At 34.4% G+C, this 25,778-nt stretch overlaps 1 protein-coding gene across 1 annotated transcript; it reads left to right on the top strand.

The window, feature by feature from the left end:
* Positions 1-16,218: 16,218 nt before the first annotated feature.
* On the top strand, positions 16,219-21,252 carry LOC132609465 (anaphase-promoting complex subunit 13). Its single transcript, XM_060323445.1, has 4 exons — positions 16,219-16,374; positions 19,182-19,283; positions 19,983-20,036; positions 20,765-21,252. The coding sequence occupies exons 2-4, from the start codon at positions 19,202-19,204 to the stop codon at positions 20,824-20,826; spliced, it is 198 nt and encodes a 65-aa protein (XP_060179428.1). The 5' UTR covers positions 16,219-16,374; positions 19,182-19,201; the 3' UTR covers positions 20,827-21,252.
* Positions 21,253-25,778: the final 4,526 nt, after the last annotated feature.

The raw sequence follows: 25,778 nt of genomic DNA, 5'->3' as shown, positions 1-25,778 counted from the left end.
TAACTGATAATTTGTTTAGATAATTGATGCATCAATCGACTTCTATTAAATCAGATTATATTCTTCCACAAAATATCAACAACAAAAAAAGGAAAATACCTGCTCCTTTTTTTTTTTTTTTTGGAACTCGAATATGTATTACTTCTGATACTTCAATAGTTTTTGATTGAGGAATTGATTGTTTATCAACGTTGCAGTTATTTCTTCAATCACATTCGAATCCTCAATGAAAACTGAAGAGATAGGGCGAAAACATTGAGCGAAATTGGGGGAGAAAAATCGCAGGGAGATATTATGGGAAGAGTAGGAATCAACAGTATTTGCGTGATTCCGTGGGTTTGGCCGTCTAATTGGGTTTTGTATAGGTTTGTAAGTATTCTACTGTTATATCTTGTAAACTGAAAACTGTCGTCGCGTTTTGTAAATATTTACTTTAAAGATGTATATATATGTATTTTGCCCAAAAAAAAACATAGTGATTTTATACCCAATAAAAGAACAAAATACTTTCTGAAATATTGATTCCTATCAATAACGATAAAGCATAAATAAAAGGCCTAAGAACCATTGAACTGTATATATATTTGAGAAAAGAATGCCAACGCCCCCTACACACAAAATAATTACCCTTTGACGCCCTCTTGCTTTCATACCCCAAAAACTAACTATTTACCCTTGCTATCCATTATAGCTTTTGTAGTTACTTGTTACTTTTTTATTCTTTTCTTTTTTATTTCTCTACTTCTCATCTTCTTTTCTTTATTTTCTTCTTTTATTTTTTCTCCTTTTTTGTTTATTTTTTTTCCCAATCATACTATTTTTTTATTTTCTTTTTCACCATAACCCGATTCCATATTTAATTCTTATCCTTTCTTTTCATTTTTTTCTATTTTCTATCTATTTTTTATTTCTTTATTTACTATTCCTTTTTAAATTTTATTTATTACTTATCTTTTTATTCTTTTTTATCTTCATAATTTAATTTCATTCACCTTTTATTGTAATTTTATTTATTCTTTTGTAACGACCCGCTTGGTCGTTATAGTGTTTCCGGCACTTTCGCCCCTTTTCAAGTTTTGTTAGCTCACTTTTGACCCGGGGGCACCGTTGTCACGCTTCCCGAGGTGTCTAGATTTGACTCGGGCGACCTTTTTGTGAATTTGGGCATTAAGTGAAAAAGAGTAAGCTCAAAGTTGACTTTTGGGTAAACGGACCTTTTTCAAAAATTCGTCGATTCCGAGAGGTCCGTATGGTCGTTTAGAACTTATGTGTATTTCTGGTTCGGTTCCCAATGCACTCGGATGCATTTTGGGACTTGGATTGGAAAGTTGGAATTGAGGTATCGGGGGTTGACTTGGTCAACAAGACCTCCGTTGGAAATTCCGAGGCCAGGAGTGCGTTCGTATCATGTTTTTATGTGGGTCTGTGTATGTGGTTTGTGAGCAGATGGCTTCGGGAGTTGGTCGGGATTTTGGTTGAGACTTGGAAAATATTTGGGATTTCTAGTGTCCGCCAGGGCGGCACCAGTTCCGTCCCAGCGGCACCGCCATAGTGGTGGGATGGCCGCTGGGGTGGCCAAGCTCATTTTGTCCTGACCGTCCTGACGGTCTGAGTGGACGTCCAGGCAGTGGCGCCGTGGTGGTCCTGGTGGCGTCGTGGCCATCCCGATGCCGTCGTGACAGTATGTATTAAAAGCCCTTAGTCTATCATTCATTACCATTATGAAAATTGAGCTCTTGGGTACTGTTCTGGAAGGTTCTTGGGGATACCTTTTGGTGGTAAGTCCTGCTAATCTCCTTACTAAGTCATTATGCCTAATCATCTTAGAATCCCTCTGTCCTTGTTAGTTCCTTAGTAATGGAAGATAAAAAGTGGATTTAATGGATATTCTACTTAGGTTTTTAAATGATAAAATTGATTGGGTTTATGCTAGATTATGATGTATTTAAGGTTGTTAATCATATATATTCCATGATTAGTGTTGAATCCTTGAATCTAAGAGTTAGGGATCATACCCAAAATTGAGGATTTTGCTTGGATTTAGAAATTGGATGTATCCTTGAGTTAATACAGAAATTAGTTAATAGGTTTTGATCACCCGGTGTTTAATTGGATATTTTACCCCCGAATTTTTCGTTTTGACCTTTTAGGCCCTGTTTCCCCAAATTCTAGGGTTGGTTTTGACCTAAATTGAATGATAGCAATGTAGGTATCGATCTTCATGATTTCTAATCTATATTTCAAATATGCCTAGACTTTCTTGATCTTAAGGCTCAACGGTAGGGCAAGGCTAAGGAGTGACTGTTGATTGTTGTTCGGCCATCTAGGTAGGTTATAGCTAACCCTTAGTGAGACTTCATGTAGCGAAGCATATATTTAGATGATATTATAGAAGACAACATATAAACCTTCGGGTATGAAGTTGGGTTAGATATTGTCTTAGGTTGGGCCCTATTGTGCGATTCGGATTAGCCACCCCGTTGTGTTGTGACTTGATTGTTCTATCGTTGTTGGCTTGATGCCACGTGTTGATAGTAGATATTGGGGACTGTTGTTCCATCGTGATTGTGGTGTTATAGTACCTTACTTGTTGATGTTGATACGAGGATAGAGTTCTATATGACTTGTGTAGTCTTTCATGATATTGTTGGCGTACCCATGTTTGGTATTTGTGATATTGATTTGATTATTGATGTTGACACATACATGACAAGCATTCTCATCCTTCATGATATACTGTTGATACATTGTTGATACTTGATGAAACACTGTGATAAGCTAGGCTCGGTTTGGGTGAGAGTGATGTGATAGTCCGATATCCGATATTTGTCCTGGAATTGTGGATTGAGTGAGTGCATGGACTCCGCGGGTCCCCCAGGGTGGTGCTGATGAAAATCCTCCATAGGAAAAGATCCGGAGTCTCGTCTGTCTGTTGGGCAAAGATCCGGGACGAGAGGCACTTAGACTTCGCGAGTCACCTTGGGTTGTACTACCGAGACGTGGAGGTATTTCGTTCGGAGTGCATGTGTACACAGCATTGCATTTGCATTCATATATTATTGCATTGCATTGCATCATGGCTTATATTGTGATGATCCGGTGGTTTGCTCGTGATGTTGGTTTCGGATTGGACATACTGAGACTTGGCACATTTGGGTTTAGATGCTCAACCTTGGCGATGACGTGTACTTAGTTCCGATTATGTTTGACTTATACTTGTTGGTTTATCTGCCTATCTTGCTTTATTGTCTGAATTGTGTTAGCCATACTTAGTCGGCCTGTTATACCCCATTTTAAACGGGTCAAAGCGAAGTACAACATATTAGTGATTCCTAATTATTTAATTTAAAGGAGTCGCCACCTAATTATTTTAACAGTGAATTAGGACACCTATTTTACCTAAGTAAATGCCCCAAATAAACTCTAATTTTAAAGGTCTTACTAACCTAATAAATTCTAGGTAAGGGTTCTAAATATCCTAATGGGAGGCATCCATTAGAATCCGTTAATTACGGTTACCGATCAAACTTAGATTAATATTGGAAATCAAGATAAAATAATATTTTGCTATTTTATATGTTATTTGAGAAAAGGTATTCGAGCTAATATTTAAGTAATTAGATAGAAAAATGTTTAATTCTGGTAACGGAGTGGATTTATTATCAATCACTTCAAATCTTAAAAAGAATAAAATAAAAAAATTGTAACCAAATTTCAAACGGTGGCAACCAAAATCATAAAAAATTCTTTTGACTCATTTTTTTTTTAAAAGGAACTCATTAGAAATCTCACCGTCTTATACGAAGTTAACGATTTGAATTTAAAGTGATTGATTTTAATAAAAGAAAAGTTGAACAGAATCTGAAATCTGCTTTTAAAAAAATATTATAGAAAAGGATGTAAGCTTAAAACGAAAGATGATCTAGTGAGGCCAAAAGCATAGTATTTCTTTTGATTAGCTTTCTTTCCTCTAAAAGCTCAAATTCGAATCATGATTAAAAAAAAAAAAACTATACCTTCATATTAAACTTCTTAATTGTTTGTTAAAAGGAAAAAAGAGTTCAACCGACACGCATGTTATCGATTAACATTTCAAAACCATGTTCATGTAGAAAATCAATCTTTAATATCTCAAAAGAAGTTGTCCATGTTCGAAAAAAATCAATTTGCAATAAACTTGAGAATAAATCACGTCTTCTTCTTCTATGCAATGCTACCCGTGAAATAAAAAAAAATAAAAAAAAAAAGACTACAAATACATACCTAAATTCTCAGAATGTTTTAAAAAAATATTCTAAGTACGGAAAAGGGGTCAAATATACACCTGTCCTATCGATTTCCCCTTATTTCGACTACCCTTTCAAAATTAATACTAGCGCTGGTCCTATTCCTCTATCAAGATAATCAAAATAAAAAGGCCAACAAGTTACCAAAAAAGCAGAAAGAAGTCAAAGAGAAAGAAAGCTAAAAATAGAAGTAACCCCTTCGCTCTCATTTCAACATTCGGATAGGAGAGAGAGCGAAGGCAATGACTAATGAGAGATAGAAGCGTCATCTCGCCCCTCTTTCTTTTTACTCAAATATATAGCGGAAGGGCGGGATATGCTTGATGGGACGAAATGCAAGTTTCCTTGATCTAATAAAGATATCGAGTCTCGTTTGAGACTCCTTGCAACTCCGGATGTCATGCAAAAGAAGAAAAAGAAAAAAAGAATTAGAGCGGTGACATGATTCTATAATATACAAGATTTTATAATCGACAACCAACATAATAGAGCAATTTCAACATTCAGGACAAACAAGTGATTTATGTATACATTATGTATATTTAAGTATACTTTGTGTATACACATTCATAAGGATGCTTAGAAGGTTAATATTGGAAAGCTTTTGCCCCCGTCTTCCCGACATTGCACAAGTTCCAAGGGATTTCTGTGAATCCCAGGCATGGCTAACATCGGGGAGGGTTCAAGCTTAATCCATAATGACCAACTAATCTCCCCATAAATGTACTAACTAAAGCATACTCTAGATATACACATATAAAAATAATCAAAACACAGTATACTTGCGATGCATAAACATATAACAATTTAAACAGGCACAGAATCGCAACACAACATTCATGAAATTTCCTATAGCATGCTAATGGAGTGAAAATAGATTTTAATTATAGACTTTAGACTATATACTTCAACCAACAGAAACAGTTTGAAATATCTCGCAAATATGTCCAGGCAGCCACTTATTTTTTTAGCAAGAAGTTTTAGATTTAAAGATCAGTCACACAGAATAGAAAACAACAAGAAAACACATCACGGCCTTTAACCTTTGGAGTTCCACTTGGACTCAGTCAAACAGAAGCAAAGAGGAAGGGTAATATACAAGGGAAGACCAGACAGCATGCATGATATACCCAGATTTCTACTTGTTTGTTAACACTTAGGGGGTTCTAGGCAATTCAGCACCTAATTTAAGCTCAACAAGACAAGCAATAGGACCTAAGTGAGATAAACACTCAATGTTAGCATATTTCATATATTCAGAGCTTCAAACACTCATTACAAATTTCAATGGAAACACCAACACAGTATTAAAGGAGCAGAACTGAGTTTAAAGAAAATTTCAATGGTTTAAAAGACCACAAATGTTCATTTGATGTCTGATTGGTCCATTTGATGTGAATGAATATGATATCAAAAACTATCTTATTCCTACTTCAAATCAAGAACACATAACAAGATGAAGACATGTAACTCCATCTTTTCTCAGGTAAAACCAACATTTTAGATGAAGTCAATAATCATAAAGGAAAGCATGTTGAACCATCCAGAGAGCAGTCAAGAGAAAACTGAAAAATCCCATAATTCGAACAGAAAGTTGTTTTCATAAATTTTGTACACCAACTGGTTGAATATGCAAGACAGACAAGCATTGAAATTGAATTATTTCAGGTTTAAATAAAAAGTTGAGAAAAACACATAATGAACTGAAGATACAACCAAAACTACAACAGATCTCAATTCTTCCTAACATGCTTCTAAAATGGCGAACTGTATGAAAATCAGGAAGGATTCTCAATAACTTGGGAAATAGAGGTGACTAATGATTGGTAAACTAATTTATCTCAAGGTCCTTACTAAGTTTTATAAGCAAACAATCCATTGATCATCTCAACTATTCGGCCATCCCAGTTCTTAAATTAGAAACACAAAGAAAGGGAAAGGGAACTGCCACCAGACCAATATCAACTCAAAAAAAGGGACACTTAATCACGACAAGGCTATTCTTAGTAGAAAGAATCAGATTCTAATTTTACTAAAATGCTAAAAGACTATACTAAAACAGAAACTAAAAGAAAGCTTAAAAGAAAACAAGCAAAGGAGGAGAGAGTCTTTGAAAATATGATTCACAGATTCTACAGGTTGTACTTTAAAATCCATTAAGTCCTTCCACACAAATTCTGAGACTTTAGAATGCCAAACCAAATCAGACTGAACTCATATCATGGGCTTTATGATCTGAAACAGAACCATTGGGGAACATACGATAGTCTTGGTCACTTTCAACACAAGCAAATGCCATTTTAGTCTTAGCAAACATCATTTTTAATTTCATGGGCTTACGGGTTATACTTATCATTAATAGAACAATATGAAGGCAGTCTTGAACTCAAACAACACACCATAGAGGAAATAGCCACATTATATCCGGATAGAGATCATAAGTGATTTTAAACTCCGATACTTGAACAAATATATAGGCATGCTTCAAATATCACATAAGTTTGACAAAATCAAACTTAACCAAACTGACACAACATACTTAGTTAAAACGTATTAGGCTAAGCTAACCTATCAGGCATATTCAACTAAAAATTAAACCGAACTAAGACTGATATATGCGCATGTCTTACTACATTGAACTGCTAAACATACTTATTGAAACAAATTAAACCCAACTTAACACAGGAACATGCTTAACTACTTAGATTAATTAAATTAATACATAACGTGCTTAATTAATGCTAAAATTAATATCAACACATAGGCACAGATAATTTAAACCAAAAAAAAAAGATACCAGAAAATGCAAGCGAAATAAAAGGACTGGGAAATTACGGACCTTCTTCGGGTGTGGCGAAGTGGGGCTTTAAGTCTCGGATATACACTCGAACACTACAAACTCCGAGCTTGCATGCGCTCAGATTCGAAATAGTAGCAGGGGCAGAAGAGAATAAAATGATTTAGTATTTCAATTGAATACCCAGAGATATTGAAGATGATTAATATTTTCAAGGGGGATCGAGGCGGCTCAAGAAAGTCTCCCTTTTTAAGGTTCCAAAAGTTTTGTATTTATAGATCCAAATTAGGGTTTGCTAGGATTCGAAGTTTTTTGGGCGGGATTTCCATCGTCTAGCGTTTTTTTCAAAACGAGTCAAAATGGAACCGTTTAAATCTGAGTGTTGAAGGTGTTTTCGAACAAATTTTCACGTGGTATGACTTGGATATTACCTGAAAATGGTTCGACCACTTATGGTCATTGAGGATCATCGCGCGTCTTGAAGCAAGAATGGGAAAACCTTTCCCTTTCAATCGACAGAACACGCAGGTAAGCAGATGTAGAGACAAGTTTTTTTGTATGAAAATGGGATAGACAAACTGTCTATGGCTTAAGAAAGGATAGGGTTTAGCCACAAATGGAGAGAGGAGAGGAAGAGGTGGAGGCGGCTGAAGCGTTTGGGTATCAAGAATTAGGTTAGGGCAACTGAATGTGTATTTGTTTCGTGGGTCGGGTCATTTAACAGGTAATGGGCTAGTTTCATATGATTTAGGTCTTAGCCCAAGTAATTTTAGGACTAATTATGGGCTGAATTAACATAATCATGTGGGGAATGTGATATAATAACTTTGTCAGACTGATGCGATATTTGAAGCATGCCTATATATTTGTTCAAGTATCGGAGTTTAAAATCACTTATGATCTCTATCCGGATATAATGTGGTTATTTCCTCTATGGTGTGTTGTTTGAGTTCAAGACTGCCTTCATATTGTTCTATTAATGATAAGTATAACCCGTAAGCCCATGAAATTAAAAATGATGTTTGCTAAGACTAAAATGGCATTTGCTTGTGTTGAAAGTGACCAAGACTATCGTATGTTCCCCAATGGTTCTGTTTCAGATCATAAAGCCCATGATATGAGTTCAGTCTGATTTGGTTTGGCATTCTAAAGTCTCAGAATTTGTGTGGAAGGACTTAATGGATTTTAAAGTACAACTTGTAGAATCTGTGAATCATATTTTCAAAGACTCTCTCCTCCTTTGCTTGTTTTCTTTTAAGTTTTCTTTTAGTTTCTGTTTTAGTATAGTCTTTTAGCATTTTAGTAAAATTAGAATCTGATTCTTTCTACTAAGAATAGCCTTGTCGTGATTAAGTGTCCCTTTTTTTGAGTTGATATTGGTCTGGTGGCAGTCCCCTTTCCCTTTCTTTGTGTTTCTAATTTAAGAACTGGGATGGCCGGATAGTTGAGATGATCAATGGATTGTTTGCTTATAAAACTTAGTAAGGACCTTGAGATAAATTAGTTTACCAATCATTAGTCACCTCTATTTCCCAAGTTATTGAGAATCCTTCGTGATTTTCATACAGTTCGCCATTTTAGAAGCATGTTAGGAAGAATTGAGATCTGTTGTAGTTTTGGTTGTATCTTCAGTTCATTATGTGTTTTTCTCAACCTTTTGTTTAAACCTGAAATAATTCAATTTCAATGCTTGACTTGCATATTCAACCAGTTGGTGTACAAAATTTATGAAAACAGCTTTCTGTGCGAATTATGGGATTTTCCAATTTTCTCTTGACTGCTCTCTGAATGGTTCAGCATGCTTTCCTTTATGATTATTGACTTCATCTAAAATGTTGGTTTTACCTGAGAAAAGATGGAGTTACATGTCTTCATCTTGTTATGTGTTCTTGATTTGAAGTAGGAATAAGATAGTTTTTGATATCATATTCATTCACATCAAATGGACCAATCAGACATCAAATGAACATTTGTGGTCTTATAAACCATTGAAATTTTCTTTAAACTCAGTTCTGCTCCTTTAATACTGTGTTGGTGTTTCCATTGAAATTTGTAATGAGTGTTTGAAGCTCTGAATATATGAAATATGCTAACATTGAGTGTTTAGCTCACTTAGGTCCTATTGCTTGTCTTGTTGAGCTTAAATTAGGTGCTGAATTGCCTAGAACCCCCTAAGTGTTAACAAACAAGTAGAAATCTGGGTATATCATGCATGCTGTCTGGTCTTCCCTTGTATATTACCCTTCCTCTTTGCTTCTGTTTGACTGAGTCCAAGTGGAACTCCAAAGGTTAAAGGTCGTGATGTGTTTTCTTGTTGTTTTCTATTCTGTGTGACTGATCTTTAAATCTAAAAATTCTTGCTAAAAAAATAAGTGGCTGCCTGGACATATTTGCGAGATATTTCAAACTGTTTCTGTTGGTTGAAGTATATAGTCTAAAGTCTATAACTAAAATCTATTTTCACTCCATTAGCATGCTATAGGAAATTTCATGAATGTTGTGTTGCGATTCTGTGCCTGTTTAAATTGTTATATGTTTATGCATCGCAAGTATACTGTGTTTTGATTATTTTTATATGTGTATATCTAGAGTATGCTTTAGTTAGTACATTTATGGGGAGATTAGTTGGTCATTATGGATTAAGCTTGAACCCTCCCCGATGTTAGCCATGCTTGGGATTCACAAAAATCCCTTGGAACTTGTGCAATGTCGGGAAGACGGGGGCACAAGCTTTCCAATATTAACCTTCTAAGCATCCTTATGAATGTGTATACACAAAGTATACTTAAATATACATAATGTATACATAAATCACTTGTTTGTCCTGAATGTTGAAATTGCTCTATTATGTTGGTTGTCGATTATAAAATCTTGTATATTATAGAATCATGTCACCGCTCTAATTCTTTTTTTTTCTTTTTCTTCTTTTGCATGACATCCAGAGTTGCAAGGAGTCTCAAACGAGACTCGATATCTTTATTAGATCAAGGAAGCTTGCATTTTGTCCCGTCAAGCATATCCCGACCTTCCGCTATATATTTGAGTAAAAAGAAAGAGGGGCAAGATGACGCTTCTATCTCTCATTAGTCATTGCCTTCACTCTCTCTCCTATCCGAATGTTGAAATGAGAGCGAAGGGGTTACTTCTATTTTTAGCTTTCTTTCTCTTTGACTTCTTTCTGCTTTGTTGGTAACTTGTTGACCCTTTTATTTTGATTATCTTGATAGAGGAATAGGACCAGCGCTAGTATTAATTTAGAAAGGGTAGTCGAAATAAGGGGAAGTCGATAGGACATGTGTATATTTGACCCTTTTTCCGTACTTACAATATTTTTTTTAAACATTCTGAGAATTTAGGTATGTATTTGTAGTTTTTTTTTATTTCACGGGTAGCATTGCATAGAAGAAGAAGACGTGATTTATTCTCAAGTTTATTGCAAACTGATTTTTTTCGAACTTGGACAACTTCTTTTGAGATATTAAAGATTGATTTTCTACATGAACATGGTTTTGAAATATTAATCGATAACATGCGTGTCGGTTGAACTCTTTTTTCCTTTTAACAAACAATTAAGAAGTTTAATATGAAGGTATAGCTTTTTTTTTTTTTAATCATGATTCGAATTTGAGCTTTTAGAGGAAAGAAAGCTAATCAAAAGAAATACTCTGCTTTTGGCCTCACTAGATCATCTTTCTTTTTAAGCTTACATCCGTTTCTATAATATTTTTTTAAAAGCAGATTTCAGATTCTGTTCAACTTTTCTTTTATTAAAATCAATCACTTTAAGTTCAAATCGTTAACTTCGAATAAGACGGTGAGATTTCTAATGAGTTCCTTTTAAAAAAAATGAGGCAAAAGAATTTTTTTACGATTTTGGTTGCCACCGTTTGAAATTTGGTTACAGTTTTTTTATTTTATTCCTTTTAAGATTTGAAGTGATTGATAATAAATCCACTCCGTTACCAGAAGTAAACATTTTTCTATCTAATTACTTAAATATTTAGCTATGAATACCTTTTCTCAAATAACATATAAAATAGCAAAATATTATTTTATCTTGATTTCCAATATTAACCTAAGTTTGATCGGTAACCGTAATTAACGGATTCTAATGGATGCCTAATACCTTCCCATTAGGATATTTAGAACTCTTACCTAGAATTTATTAGGTTAGTAAGACCTTTAAAATTAGAGTTTATTTGGGGCATTTACTTAGGTAAAATAGGTGTACTAATTCACCGTTAAAATAATTAGGTGGCGACTCCTTTAAATTAAATAATTAGGAATCACCAATATGTTGTACTCCGCTTTGACCCGTTTAAAATGGGGTATAACACGGCCTATGATACCTACCAGTACAGTGATTTTGTACTGACCTGCACTTGTCGCATTCTTTTATGAGTGCAGAGTTCCAGGTTAGGTCTTTTTTCTTCTCCCGTGGCTGATAGTCGTTATTAGAACCGCTTTGAGTCTACAGGGTGAGCACGAGATGCCCACTGCCTTGAAGACTCCCCCTTATTTATGTCTTACTTTTCCATTCTGAGACATATACAAATTCGATTTATTATTATATTTCCGGACTTGTATATTTCAAATTCTAGATGACCAGACCCTAGGTGTATTTCCTTATTTCCGTAGTTTTTCTATTTATTATCGTAAGACTTACGTTATTTATTCTCTTCCGCTTAATTGATTTATTTACTTGTGCCTTTATTATCGTTGGGTTGAGGGTTCACTTACCGAGGTAGGAAAGGGAAGTGCCTGCACAACCTCGCCAAATTGGGTCGTGACATCTTCTTTTTAATTTCTAATGATTTTCGTTTACTTTTTTTCTCCTTTTCTAATTTCATTTTTGTCATGTTTTTTTTTTTAGTTTCCTTTTTTTTTCCTCATAATGTAATTCTCCAAATGTTTTGGCTCCTTTATTTTTATGTTTTTTTTCCGCTTATATCATTAAAAAGGATAACTGATATATTATCTTCTTTTTAAAAAAATAATAATTTATTCTAGAATATAATATATCAAATCAATAGCAGTTGAAGTATACTATTGCAGTATACTATGGTACCTACATGGTATATATCATATACTGACAGGGTATCATACAGTGATGATTCATTTCTTCAAGAAAACATTTTGTCCTCTATGATACCAACCTGGTGTATATCATATATTTACAGCTTATCATAGAGGACTGATTCATCCCTTCAAGAAAAATATAACTCAATCATCTGTGATACTCACAAGGTATATATGATATACTGATAGGGTATCATAGAAGATTGATCCATTCCTTCAAAAAATAGTACTCATTCTTCTCTGATACCAACATGGTATATCATATATTGTCATAGTATCATAGAGGACTGGCAGTTCATTATTTCAAGAAAAACACCCGTTCCTCTATGATACCATTCTGATATACATATAATATATTGATAGAAAAAGACTCAGTCCTCTATGATACCATTTTGGTATATATCATATACTGAAAGAATATCATAGATGATAGATTCATTACAATATTACTGAGTCCTCTATGATGCCCACATAGTATATATCATATACTGATAGGGTATCATAGAGAACTAGTTCGTTTCTTCAAGAAAAACACCCCTAATCCTCTACGATGCCCACATGGATCATATACTATATACTGACAAAGTATCATAGAAGATTGATTTATTCTTTCAAGAAAAACACAACTCAATCCTATATGATACCCACATGGTATATATCATGTATTGACAGGGTATCATACAGGATTGAGGCTTCATTTCTTGAAGAAAAACATTTAGTCCTCTATGATATCAACTTGGTATATATCATATACTGACAGGGTATCATAGATCACAGATCCAATCCTTAAAAAAAAAAAAACTACTCAGTCTTCTATGATGCTCACATGATATATTTCATATATTAATAGGGGATCATAAAGGATTGGTTCATTCATTCAAGAAAAACACAACTCATCCTCTATGATACCCACATGATATATCATATACTAATAGAGTATCATAGAGGATCGATTCATTCTTTCAAAAGAGTCTAGTCGTCTATGATACCAATCTGGTATATATCATATACTGCCAGATTATCATAGAGGACTGGTTCATTCCTTCAAATAAACACTAGCTAGATCTCTATGATATCCACATGGTATATATCATATACTGACATGGCATCATAGATGATGGTTCATTCCTTCAAAATATATATATATATATATATATATATATATATATATTTAGTCCTTAGTCCTTTATGATACCCATATGACATATATCATATACTGACATGGTATCATAGAGGATGATTCATTCCTTCAAGAAAAATATTCCTCAGTCCTTTATGATACCCACATGGTATATATCACATACTGACAGAGTATCCTAAATGAGTGGTTCATTCCTTAAAAAAGAGCTCAGTCCTCTATGATATCAACCTGGTATATATCATATACTACTAAAGTATCAAGAGGGTTGGTTCATTCCTTCAAGAAATACTCCTCAGTTCTCTATGATACTCAGATGATATATATCATATACTGTTAGATTATCATAAAGGCCTGTTTCATTCATTCAAAGAAAAGTTCAACTCGTTAAAGACCAGCAAGTGAAGGACCTATCCTTTTGTGCCAATATTGCTGCGAGACTGGTACTTGGCGACTCATGAGCAACATATAGACTAAGGTTGCACATCACTCCCTCGCTCTTTTTTTAAGGCCTTTCAATAAAAATTATATTTTAAAAAATAGACTTTAAGCTTTATTTTGATATTTTAGTTTTTTATATCAGTTTAGTAAATTTTACTTCTGAAAAAAGTATTAAAAATAAGGTCATATTTTAGGAATAATTTTTGTTTTCATCTGCAAAAGATTTTTTCTTGATATAAAAATATGTTTCTATTAATTTAAACTTTAATAAATAAACTAGAGATTTTAATAATTTTTCTTAATTACTATATGTTGTAGTCTACTTCTTTATTTTTTTCGTATTTTATTAATCTAAAAATAGTTAGCTATTATATTTTATTTTTATCTTAAAATACAAAATAAAAAAGGAAAAAGACAAAAATAGAATACTACAAAAAAAGTCAAATGAAAAGAAAAAACTAACACTTACACGTCACTCTGTAGTGCCACAACTGAAGTTGCAGGGAAGATGTGCACTCCGGGTAAATATTTAGCATCTTGTGGGTAGTTCATGTTATTTAAATGTATGGGGTAAGTACGGGTAAATATTTTAACACAAATGGCACTTTATGTATTTTTCCCTATATATTTAACATATTTTGGTGTACAATTACACATGTGTATATACCTTCCCCCTCCCCCCCCAAAAAAAAAAATTGAAGGAAAAGAGCTAAACTTTGATATTAGCATCAAATGAAGGCAAATGAGAGTTCAAGCTATAGTAGATAAAATTATTTAATTTGCCCCTTTCATTATTTAATTAAACATAAAGTTCAATAGTACTGAACGATTACAACTCTTATTAGACCAAGTCAATAGAATATTATGCCTTTATATTTTGGAGACTTGAAGTATGGCGGACAACTTTTTTATTTTTATTTTAGTTCAATATTTAGATGTTTAGCTTCTAGGTTTTTGGAAGCTACGATTGTCCTAACAATGTTTTTTTTTGTTTTTTCAAAAGTTGGGCAAATATTAACTATAAATTTGCTATTTGTTCTAGCTAGTTTGGTTGTTGAAGTTTGCCATAATTTTCAGAGAAGTTGCGGAAACCTCTGCTCACTGTCTAAAATTTCCAACCACACCAAAAATAACGGGCACAAGATCGGGTATAAAACCTTTGTGGCTCCTATGGCTCCATCAAGTATAAAAGAGATATGAAATCGCATTTTTAGATATTTTTTAACCGGGTCTAAATTGGATATAAGACACAGATTGAGTTGGATTAAATGAGCTTCTATGAATAAATAAGTTTATTATTAAGAAAAATAGAGTTTTAATGCGACATGACGTGCCACTTAGAAGAGAAGAAGTGTTTTGTATAAATTGGATATAAGACCAACACATTTAAATTTAAAAGCCTCTCAAAATTTCCGCTGCTTAAAGCCCTCCAATTATTAACCCAAATTGATTAAAGTGTCACCTCCCCTCATGTTTTGTCTCGTTTCACTGATGTCCCCTTACGTGTTGCCTCGTTTCACTGACCTCCCCTCACGTTTGCAATATTACAACTATCTCCTTTATTTTAACTTTTTTTGTAACAACTCTTTTATTCTATTTATTACTAATGAAAAAATAAAATTCATGGACTGATTTGCCCTCCCTAAGATCATGCTCTTTGGATTAATTATTATTTTATTAATATCTCATTTCCGAATAAATTGAAAACAAAATATGCCGAAGGTCAATCTTCTTAACAAGGGTTCTCTTTTCCTATTCCTCTTCAATCCTTGTTCTCATTAGATTTTCTGCAAAAAAATAATTATTTTTACTGAGTGTGTCTTCAACAAATAAAGGTAATTTACTTGTAATCTTTTTTTTTTGTAAGTAAGTATGTCGAGTGCTTGTCATGTTTTTGTTTCTAGGAATTAAATAGTATTCTGATTGACTGGATTTGACGAATTGAGTTTAAGAGGTAAAGGTCTCTATACTGCCTCATCATTTTAAAGACGTTTGTTTTTATTAAAAATTTGTCTAGCACATGTTGTTGGATTTTGCTTGCAATAAGACATTTATATTTTTAATATAAAATTTAATTTCAGAATTTTCTATATCTTCTTAATTAATCACAGAATAGTTGGCAAGATACTTTCTCTAAAAAGTTATAACACGAAGAACCAAAAAGCTCAAACGTTGGGAACGTACGGGTGAACAACCCATAAGAACAATTCCTAGGAAATAACTTTTTAAAGGAGAAATCATAAAATAATAATTAATTAGAAAACATGATCTCGGGGAGGAAAAACCAGTCCACATATGTTATTTTTTCATTAATAATAAATAGAATAAACAGGGTTGTTACATAAAAAGCTAAAATAAGGGAGGTAGTCGTGATATTGTAAACGTGAGGGAGGGTAGTGAAACGAAGTAAAACTTGAGAAAGTTAATGAAATAAAGTAAAATGTGATGAGTAGTCTTTGAAATTTTCCCAACAATTAGAATTTTAATATAAGACCAACGCATTTAAATTTATAAGCTTCTCAAAATTTCGGGTGCTTAAAGCCCTCCAATTATTAACCCAAATTGATTAAAGTATCACGATCCCCATACTTGTGACCTCCAAATTTCTCTCCAGCGAACTTCTCCATCGAGTTGTAAGTTCTCCTATTTTTCTCTCCAGTTATTTCCCGAATTAACCTTTTGTATGGTAGACAACTTTATGTTCAATTTCTCTGATTCCCTATTCATTTTTTTCCAATTGCCACCACTTATTAGAGGTTGAATTGTAGATTACAGATTGTTTAGGTTACCCTAATCATCTCTCTCTCTCTCTTTTTATTTTTATTTTTTTTGTATATGAAGCACTAATAGTCCTAATGGTTTGCCAAACTGGTGCATTTGTAATAATATGTGTCACTTTTCGTTTCCGGGGAGGTAATTTGACTAATTTTTCGAAGTTAGATTGAATTAGATTAATTCAATATTTTAGAATTAAACTAAGATTTATATATTCGAAAACCATACGAAAAGTGTTACTCGCTCACTTTCATTTTACTTGGCCCATGTTGACTTTACACTCTCTGATACCCTAATCATTTTTCGAATTTTTATGCCAGTTATTTGAGGATGAACTGTAGATTACAGATTGTTTTGATTTAAGAATAGTCCCAAAGTAGTCACTTATCTTTGGGTTTAAACCTATGTTACTCAGACTCTTCAAAAATGGACACGGGTGCGTGTCGGATCCTCCAAGAGTAGGGCATTTTTGAAGGATCCGACACGGGTCGGGCATCATTTTTGGTGAGTCCGAGCAACATAGGTTTAAAGTCAAAATCTTGCCTCTTTTTTTAGCTAGCGTTTGGCCATAGATTTAGTGAAACTTGAAAAAAAAAAAAAAAAAGGGTTCTTGATGTTGGTGTTGAAAAATAGTTTTTGGAAATTAAGTTGTGTTTGGACATCCATTTTACCCGAAAAAAATTTGAACTTTTGTCAGGGAAAGAAAAATTTCACCCAAAAGCTGGTCCAACCCAGTTTTTGAAACTTGAAATTTTTTCTTCAAATTCAAAAACTGATAAAATTCCATGGACAAACAATGATTTCAATGTTTTTTTGAAAAAAAGTTTTCAAAATCTATGGCCAAACGGGAGCTTAAATGAAGCACTAATTTTATGCCAAACTGGTGCACTTGTAATCCCTCTCCAAGTAACTGTCACTCCCTCAGTTCCAAAATATGTGTCGATATTCGTTTCTCGTGAGTTAATTTGACTAATTTTCGAAGCTAGACTGGAATAGATTAATTGAATATTTTAAAAATAAGATTTATATTTCGAAAGTTGTACTAAAATTACTATAAGTTGTAATTTTTCTCATATTAATATGGTGAAGAAATTACATGTTACAATGTTGGTAAAGTTCGTGTTGTTTGAATCTCGAGAAGCAAAAAGTGACACATATTTTGGTATAGAGGGAGCACCATGATTCGTCACTCTGTTGTCTATATGAACTTAATTCGCTTATGTCATCTCCTAAAGTTTCGATAATGCTGTTTTCTGATAGCCTTTGCAGTTCTACAGTTTCATTTCTTGGGGATTATCCGACTAGGCCGGCCGATATTTGAAATGTTTGCTCTAAGTTGTGCTCAATTTCCAATATATTTTCACTCTACTCATCATTTATGATAATGACTTGGGAGGGTCTAGTGTTTATGCATGATTAGTAAAATCAGTTTTTTTTTTTTTTTTTTGTTGTTGTTGTTGCTATTTTTGGAGTTTCTTTTGATTATAAAAACTGGGATCTCTCTTTACATTATCTGACGTTAGCTGTTCTGCTGTTTGAGTATATGATTCCGAATTTAATGCCCATCGGGTATCATAAAAATCTCATCTTTTTCTGTTCATACTGCCCATCAAATGTCTTTAGCACTTACAGTTACAGGGTAAGACTGGCTGATATTGGAAATTCTTGTTAAGTTATGCGCAATTTGCAATATTATTTCTCTGAACTCATCATTCAGGATTGTCACTTGGGAGGGTCTAGTGTGTATTCCTTTGTTAGTAAAATCAATTGATTTTTGTTATTTTGTTGAGGTTCTTTTGATTTTAAAGACTTGGGGTCTCTCTTTAGATTCTCTTGTGTTAGCTACTGTCAGAGAATACGTACTATGGTTCCCAATTTAATGCCTATCGGTTATCATAAAAATCTCATCTTTTTCTAATCACGCTACACATAAATGTCTTTAGCACTTTCGGGTTAGGTAACAAATGCAAACGAGTAGTCTATTCTAAGTCTTAAGCAAATTGAGGATTCTGGACATACCAGAAACTTCATCTGCTACTTCATATATACCAAATTCAAGTTGGATAATGCAACAGTGCAAGAGACCAGTTGAACTTTGCTGGTCTTGTCTATTGCTCTTTGTTCTTTTAAAGAAAATAAATATTGAACTTTGCTGGTAGTAATTGCATAATACTCCCTCCGTTTCAATTTATGTGAACCTATTTCCTTATGAGTCCGTGCCAAAAAGAATGACTTCTTTCTATAATTGGGAACCATTTACCTTTATGCGATGATTTATTGCCACACAAAATATATGTGAATCATCTAACACCACAAGTTTAAAAGTCTTCTCTACTTTCTTAAACTCCATGCCCAGTCAAATGGATTCAGATAAATTGAAACAGAGGGAGTATTTAATTTCAGCTGAGACTTTTTTTTTTTCCTTCGGAGATGAAATCATGCTCGCTTCATTAAAAACTAACGGTTTGTTTGGAGGAGGGTCAAAAGTGCACTAGTTTGACAAACAATAAGGACTACTAGCGCTCCAAGTCAAAGAAGAGGGATGGGTTTGAGTTTAAGTCCAAAACTATGTTGGAACTTTAATTTGATACTGTTTGCATAGATGTGGATTGTCCTGTCTAAGTTTCTCTCATCTAACTAGAGATTTCATCTTTGAAACGGAAAGGTGTATAGAGAAAACAAAGTATGGCAGAGCGAATCCTCAGCTTGGGAATTCTCATAGATGTTGTGGATGAAGAATGGATGCGAGATACTCTGCCCGCTGATGGTACTATCCTCTTTCAATTATTATTATGTATCTATCAGTCAACTATGCTTCAATCACAAATTAGTTGGAATGGACTACACCAGTCTTATCAAATGCTTACCCTTGGCGTGCTCAAGCTCTGAAACTTGGTGCAAGATAGGATGAGTGTGTTGTCTCAATTAGGCAGCGCTTCAGTTCGCCAGCAAGACGCAAAGTCAGGCATCACACGTGGGCTCTATCTTGAAGAGAGCAGTATAAACAATAAATATTTCACTTAATTATATATATATATATATATATATATATATATAAGATTACCTTGTTCATATAATATTTGACTGTATTTATGGTTATTATTCTTGAATTTCATTTTTTTCTTAATTTGCGCTTTTTTCCATCAAATTCTGCAGAGAGTGAACTCTTTTTTTTTTCCCTTTCTGTTTTGGCTTTTCGCCTTTTAATGTGAATCATCTTTCCGCTCTATTAGGGACCATTCATTCCAATACTAAATAATTCTCGTTGAGGCAAAAGTGAATTTTCTAAAGCTAGAGTTTTCTAAATCACACACTTATCACAGCTCAGGCATATAGTTATTGTTTTTGTACTTTTATAATTTTCTGTCTCATTTGTTTTTCATTTTGCTTTTGTGTATTTCACTGAACTAGTTTAAAATTGAGGTATAGTACGATTTATGTTGCTTTTAATTCACTATTTCTACAGATCTCCCATTACCACCAGTACTACTTCCAAAGACTGATGACAACGAAGACTCAAGTAAGTATTACTTATATTCATACACTTGGAAAATATGAATGTAGGAATGCGTTATCACTTAATAATTGGTTTGGGTATGAAATGCGAGATCAAAATATGAAACCTTACGACTTAAATTATTTGTTGCGACGGACTGTTGGAACAAAATGTTTGTAAACTAGCTATTATATGGATTCTAGCTCTTTGCTCCTTTTTTACAAGGGTTGCACATGCAGTGCCCTAGATAGGAGTACTTTTCAACACATAAGTTCCTTGGTTAAATCCTGTAAGCACTTCATATTATGTTGGTTTTGAATAGGAAGCTGAAATTTAAAGTCATCTTCCAGATTTCTTTAGTAGGCTCTGTAAGCCTGCAATGCCAATCATGCCCTAGCGTTTAATCTAGCCTCTTTCATCCACGATTGATGAGTACTGAAGGGCTTTCCTTACTCGTTTTCTGTGATGTTGAACTCCTTACAGCAGACATCATTTCCAACAGTATCATGTTGCTTTTGCTTATATGCATTTCATGAAATTTTAATTAAGAATAACTTTAAGAGTTGTAGTTGGGTTATTTCTAAAATGGTTTTGGCATAAATGTTTCCTGGTTCGCTCACATTTTGTTAGTTTTGATATCAGTATCCTACATTCAATGAGTTACATGAATAGATCAGTTTGTTGGTTATTTTCATGTTGACTATTTTCCATCAATTCTTATCTTTGGATGATTGAATTGTATACGAGTGCAGATCAAGAGGCTCCGCAAGTTGACGGAGATACATGGCATGACCTTGCTTTGGAAAATCACTGACATTAATGATCAAGCTCATCATTCGATTTTCAACCATTATCATCATTTGTATTGTTGGACATGTGCTTGATTAGTGTACGGAAACTAGTTTCAACTGTTCTTTCTCTTGATATGTTGGTCAGTAGTCTGCTAGTCGCAGCATGTGATGTGTGGATTTGGCACACTTCATGGGGTTTGAACCTTGCCAGTACATATGGTATTTAAGTGGAGTAAGGCTAGAGGGACGGATCCATTATCAACCGAGTTATGAATCTTGGGTCACTGGCTATTGTTGGTCAGTGGTCATCTTAGAAGTGGTCCACTTAGATGTCTTGGCAATATGTTCTCTCTAATGGAACAGATCTAGGGAATATTGGCGGACGTTAAGGTCATTCCTCACAGTTTGTACCAAATTGAGTGTCTTGTTTTATTAGTTGTTTTACTTTATATTTGGTATAAGGTCTACAATTTGAGAATTTATAATTTTGAACTAAAACTCAAATGTACAAGAACTGCATAAATAAAAGATACTATAAAAATATGCATTCTTTTGCTTTTAAGGCGGATCACAACTATCCTAATTTGTGTTTTTGTCAAATATGATGAGATTGACTCTTATTTGCCGAATTCAACAAAACCTCGAATTGTTGTCGATAATTTGATTACTTTTGGGCAATTTGCAGGATTGCCCTTCGCTGGGGGTGGTCTTTAATTTTTACCCCTCAAAATGATGGTCTTTAAATTCTGCCCTTCGGGTAGAATTTGGCCCGCAGAGGCAGAAATTTTGCCTTGTAATTTTTTTTTTTTTACCTTAGCTGGGGTTCAAATCTACAATCTTTGGATGCTAAGCAAGGGGTAAAATTTAAAGATCACCAATTTGAAGGGCAAGAATTAAAGACCACCCCATATAAAGGGCAATCCGCGCAAAAAAAAAATTACTTTTGCCTGTGGACATCAGCCCAATAAACTCGAGTCGTTCTCCATAAAAGCACTAATTATTCTCCATAACTCGAATTTATATCCTTTGTGTCATTACCCTCGTTAACCCTCAAATTAATTTAATTAGCAAGTGGCGAACTTCTTAATGACCTCTAAACATTTCAAAAATCTCTAGAGTGCAGTATATGGGGCCGCTAAAGTCCAATATATGCCCAGTATGAGTTTTGCAGAAATGTGGATGCTACAAATGGATGTGCAGTCATACAAGTTAAAATTAAAAAATGACCATGAGCAGTACACTGTACACATAAAGGATAAATGAGAGGAGGTTGTTTGAGATTGTATAGTCATGTCCCACGTCCACTTACATAATTTGATTGTCTAAAACTATGGTGAGTTAAGGTGTCAAAAGAGAAAGGATAGACCCAAAAGCACATGGAAAAAATTGTCTTCAAAGGCCTACATCTTGGAATATGCAAATTTAGATAAAGATGTGATATAATGGAAGCAAAATATCCATATTTTAGACTTGTTATAGAGCTCTTATAACTTTTTCTTTTTACTTTTACTTCATTTGGTATGATGAAGCTAATATAAGTTGAGCTTAAATGAAAAAGTGAGGATTCATATAGTCGTTCTCAATTTATTTAAGATAGTGGCGCAATTTATTATTATATATTGTGTAATTTATTGTTATATATTGTGTGTACTGAGAAAGCCAAAAAGTCTAAGCATCCACAATTTAAAATTTAGTGACAATCTCTTAATAATCAATCAGACATATTAATTTTAAAAATATAAAACAAACACAACATAGCAGCACTTGCATTGACAGACAACAACTATGGTACATCTATTTTAACAAGCCAAAAAATAAAATAAACCTATTATAAAACCAATAAGGTAATGTTTTTCGAATTTCCCTTATAACCTGAAGTATAATTGGGGAGAAAATGATAAAAACGGGGGTAGGTTCAAACTCCGTTGGATTTGACGAATACAGTGAAAAAGAAAAAGATTTAATCATAAACACTAAAAAAGTCCCAAAAAATTCTAAAATAAGCAACACAAAGAATATATTAAGTTTTAGTTTAGGTAAAGGAAGTATGACTGCCTTATCAATAGTTGAAACTCAATCGGAAGATATTTCGGCTTATATTCCTACTAATGTAACTTCTATTGCTAATGAACAAATCTTTTACCTATTCAATTTTGAAATCAGACCTGCTATTAATGTGAGTATCTCCGTTTCCAGAGTAGGGTCTGCACTAGACACTAAAAAGATACAGAAAAATAACAGAAATTACACCTCATGTCACGCCCCGAACCATGACCTGGGTGTAACACGACACTCAGGCCTTGCTTGCATGTGTCCGAGCGAACCTCCTGTGCCCTGTCTGACTGAAGGGCAATTTCGCTGAACATGGCCCGGCTGGCCACACCCATAGCAAATATTTGATCCAGAGCGGCACTCCCCAGGATGCCTCTTCCCACACTTAGTACAAATCGGATTGGTGAAGTTACTCTGAGTCACACTGGCCTGAGACTGGGAGCCTGACCACCTGAAATTCTGTTGACGGTTATCTTTCCTGAACTTGGAAACTGGAGCACTTGTCGTGGACGGAGTAGGTCCGGCTGACCTGTTCTTAAAGAACTTCCTGTTTTCATTACCGCTGAACTGTCCGGTAGACTTGGCCCTCTTGTTGAACTCCTTGTCTTTCTCTTTCTGCAAGGCTTCCTCCTCCTTCAGCCTTGTCTCATTTCCCCGTACGAAAGCAACCATCTTGGAGAGGTCATTCCCCCATTCTCTGCGGCAATATTGGCCCCATCGTACAAATAGGGATCAAGACCTCCAACAAACCTCCTCACTCTTGCCCTCATATCCGGTACCATATATGAAGCATGCTTAGCCAGACTGATAAATTCTAAGTAGTAGTCCTGAACTGACCTACCATTCTGTTTAAGCTTCAGGAATTGTTCAGCCTTAGCTTCTCTGACTTCTATTGTCATGAAGTGGTCCAGGAAGGCACTTGTGAATTCATCCCATATAGCATCGGGTGCATCCTCACCTCGGGATAATTCCCAAGATTCATACCAGGTGTTAGCAATGCTCTGCAGCTGATGAGCTCCAAAAGAAGCTGCTTCGGTCTTCGTAACTGTCATAATCCTGAAGATTTTCTGAAGAGCATCGATGTAGTCCTGAGGGTCTTCATCTTTCTTTGTCCCCGTAAAGACTGGGGGATTCATCCTGAGAAAGTCCTCATGGCTTGCTTGTCAACATGGGCATCAAAACAATATAATCTATATGATGCAATTTAAATAAATCATGAAAATGTAATTTGCAGAATAAAGTCTTGAAATTTATCTCATAGCATGAAATATCATGGAAACACAATAGTTTGCAAACATAAAAGCATAACTGACTCTATGAACTAACATATGTCTATGAAACCTCTAAAACATGTCTGAATACTAACTACTAGGACATGACCCTGGACTACCATAAACTGAATACTAATGCAGACTCCATGTTGAACCCCGAGAGAAGTGGGGCTCACCAATAAGCTGATATCTGAAGTGATCCTACTGCGCAGATGTATGCTCCTGAAAATCGGTATCTGCACCGTGAAGTGCAGGCCCCGGGCAAAAAGGGACGTTAGTACATGGTGAATAGTACTAGTATGTAAAACCTGCTGAAATGAAGAACATGGCACAACATAGATATAGGATATGAACTGAAACTGAATGTAACTTGAACATGAACATGAAACGTGAGTGAAGTCTTAAAACAGTAATCAATAGAAATACTTGTATGTAAAAATACTTGTAACGTGGGGAATGCTATAGTATAACCGACAACATGGTCTGGTACTTGCGTCCTACCAGCAGAACACTCACAACCTTGCCAGGGATATGAGATTTAAGTAATAATAAGCATGTAAGGATCCAAACTGCAAAATGAAGGTGTTGCCTCCTTGCTGACAACCCTTATCCGACGGTGGTTACGTAGTTTCAGGCTATCTGAGCCTTCTCGGTTAACTAAGAAAATCCCAAAAACATGAACATAATATAGTTGGCTAAGAAGCCCATGATTTTCGTGAAATAACTTGTAAATAACTTGTAATCATGATTTCACGAAATAACTTGTAATCATGATTTCACGAAATAACTTGTAAACATGGTTTCATGAAATATCTTGTAATATGGTTTCATGAGATAACTTGTCATAGTCTTGCAAACATGTTCTTGATTCATGAGTAATAACAATAGTTCATAATTATATATATATAATTGACTTGAAAACATGCTTGTAACTTGCTACATAAAATCATAAAGTTTCATATAAACATAATGAGAATACATGAGGAAGAATTCATGATTCATGGATTAAGCTAGGGTTCCTAATAACCGAAATGGAAGATTAGGAATACAATAACAAATATAGATACAAAATTCATGTACATAAATACATAAATACGGGCTACCAATATGTTGGGTTTAATGCCCTAGGGTTTGAACTTCATGGATATCAAGAAACGGAGCATGGGGAAGAACGTAGAGATTCCCACATGTGGATGGAAGTTCTACATACCTTAATTGCTCCAAAATTTGAATTAAAGACTTGAGCTTTAAAGAAGATTTCCAAAATCTTGAATTCTTGAACCTTGAGATGGGTTTTCTTGAAAACCCTAGTTTTAGAATGATAATTTCTTGTTTAGATTACAAGGATAGGTGTTAGAATTGAGTTGGAATAATTAGAGTAGGCTTACCTTGGTGTTCTTGATGATGAGAGAGGGTAGGAAGTCGTTCTAGGGCTTGAAGGAATGAAAAATAATGATTTGAACTGGTATGGACGAATATATACTGTCCTGGGAAAATGCAGTTTACGTCCAGCACTGTGCTGGCCGTATTTTCAGTTTACGGGTCGTAAACTGCAATACGGGTCGTATTTTGCAATATGGGCTGCACTGCGTCTCTTCAGTAAAATGACCATAACTCTTTGCACAGATGTCCGTTTGACACCCATAATATAC

The sequence above is a fragment of the Lycium barbarum genome, chromosome 9 (genome assembly GCF_019175385.1).
Source record: "Lycium barbarum isolate Lr01 chromosome 9, ASM1917538v2, whole genome shotgun sequence".
NCBI classification, from domain to species: domain Eukaryota; kingdom Viridiplantae; phylum Streptophyta; class Magnoliopsida; order Solanales; family Solanaceae; genus Lycium; species Lycium barbarum.
The sequence above is the reverse complement of the archived record's forward strand: the minus strand, read 5'-3'. Positions and strand labels throughout refer to the sequence as shown.

Excerpts from the sequence above, each read along its gene's own strand:
- LOC132609465 (XM_060323445.1), top strand. The coding sequence starts at position 19,202 with ATGGCAGAGCGAATCCTCAGCTTGGGAATTCTCATAGATGTTGTGGAT. Across the intron at positions 19,284-19,982 it reads AGATACTCTGCCCGCTGATG|ATCTCCCATTACCACCAGTA; the intron begins GTACTATCCTCT and ends CTATTTCTACAG. Across the intron at positions 20,037-20,764 it reads TGATGACAACGAAGACTCAA|ATCAAGAGGCTCCGCAAGTT; the intron begins GTAAGTATTACT and ends ATACGAGTGCAG.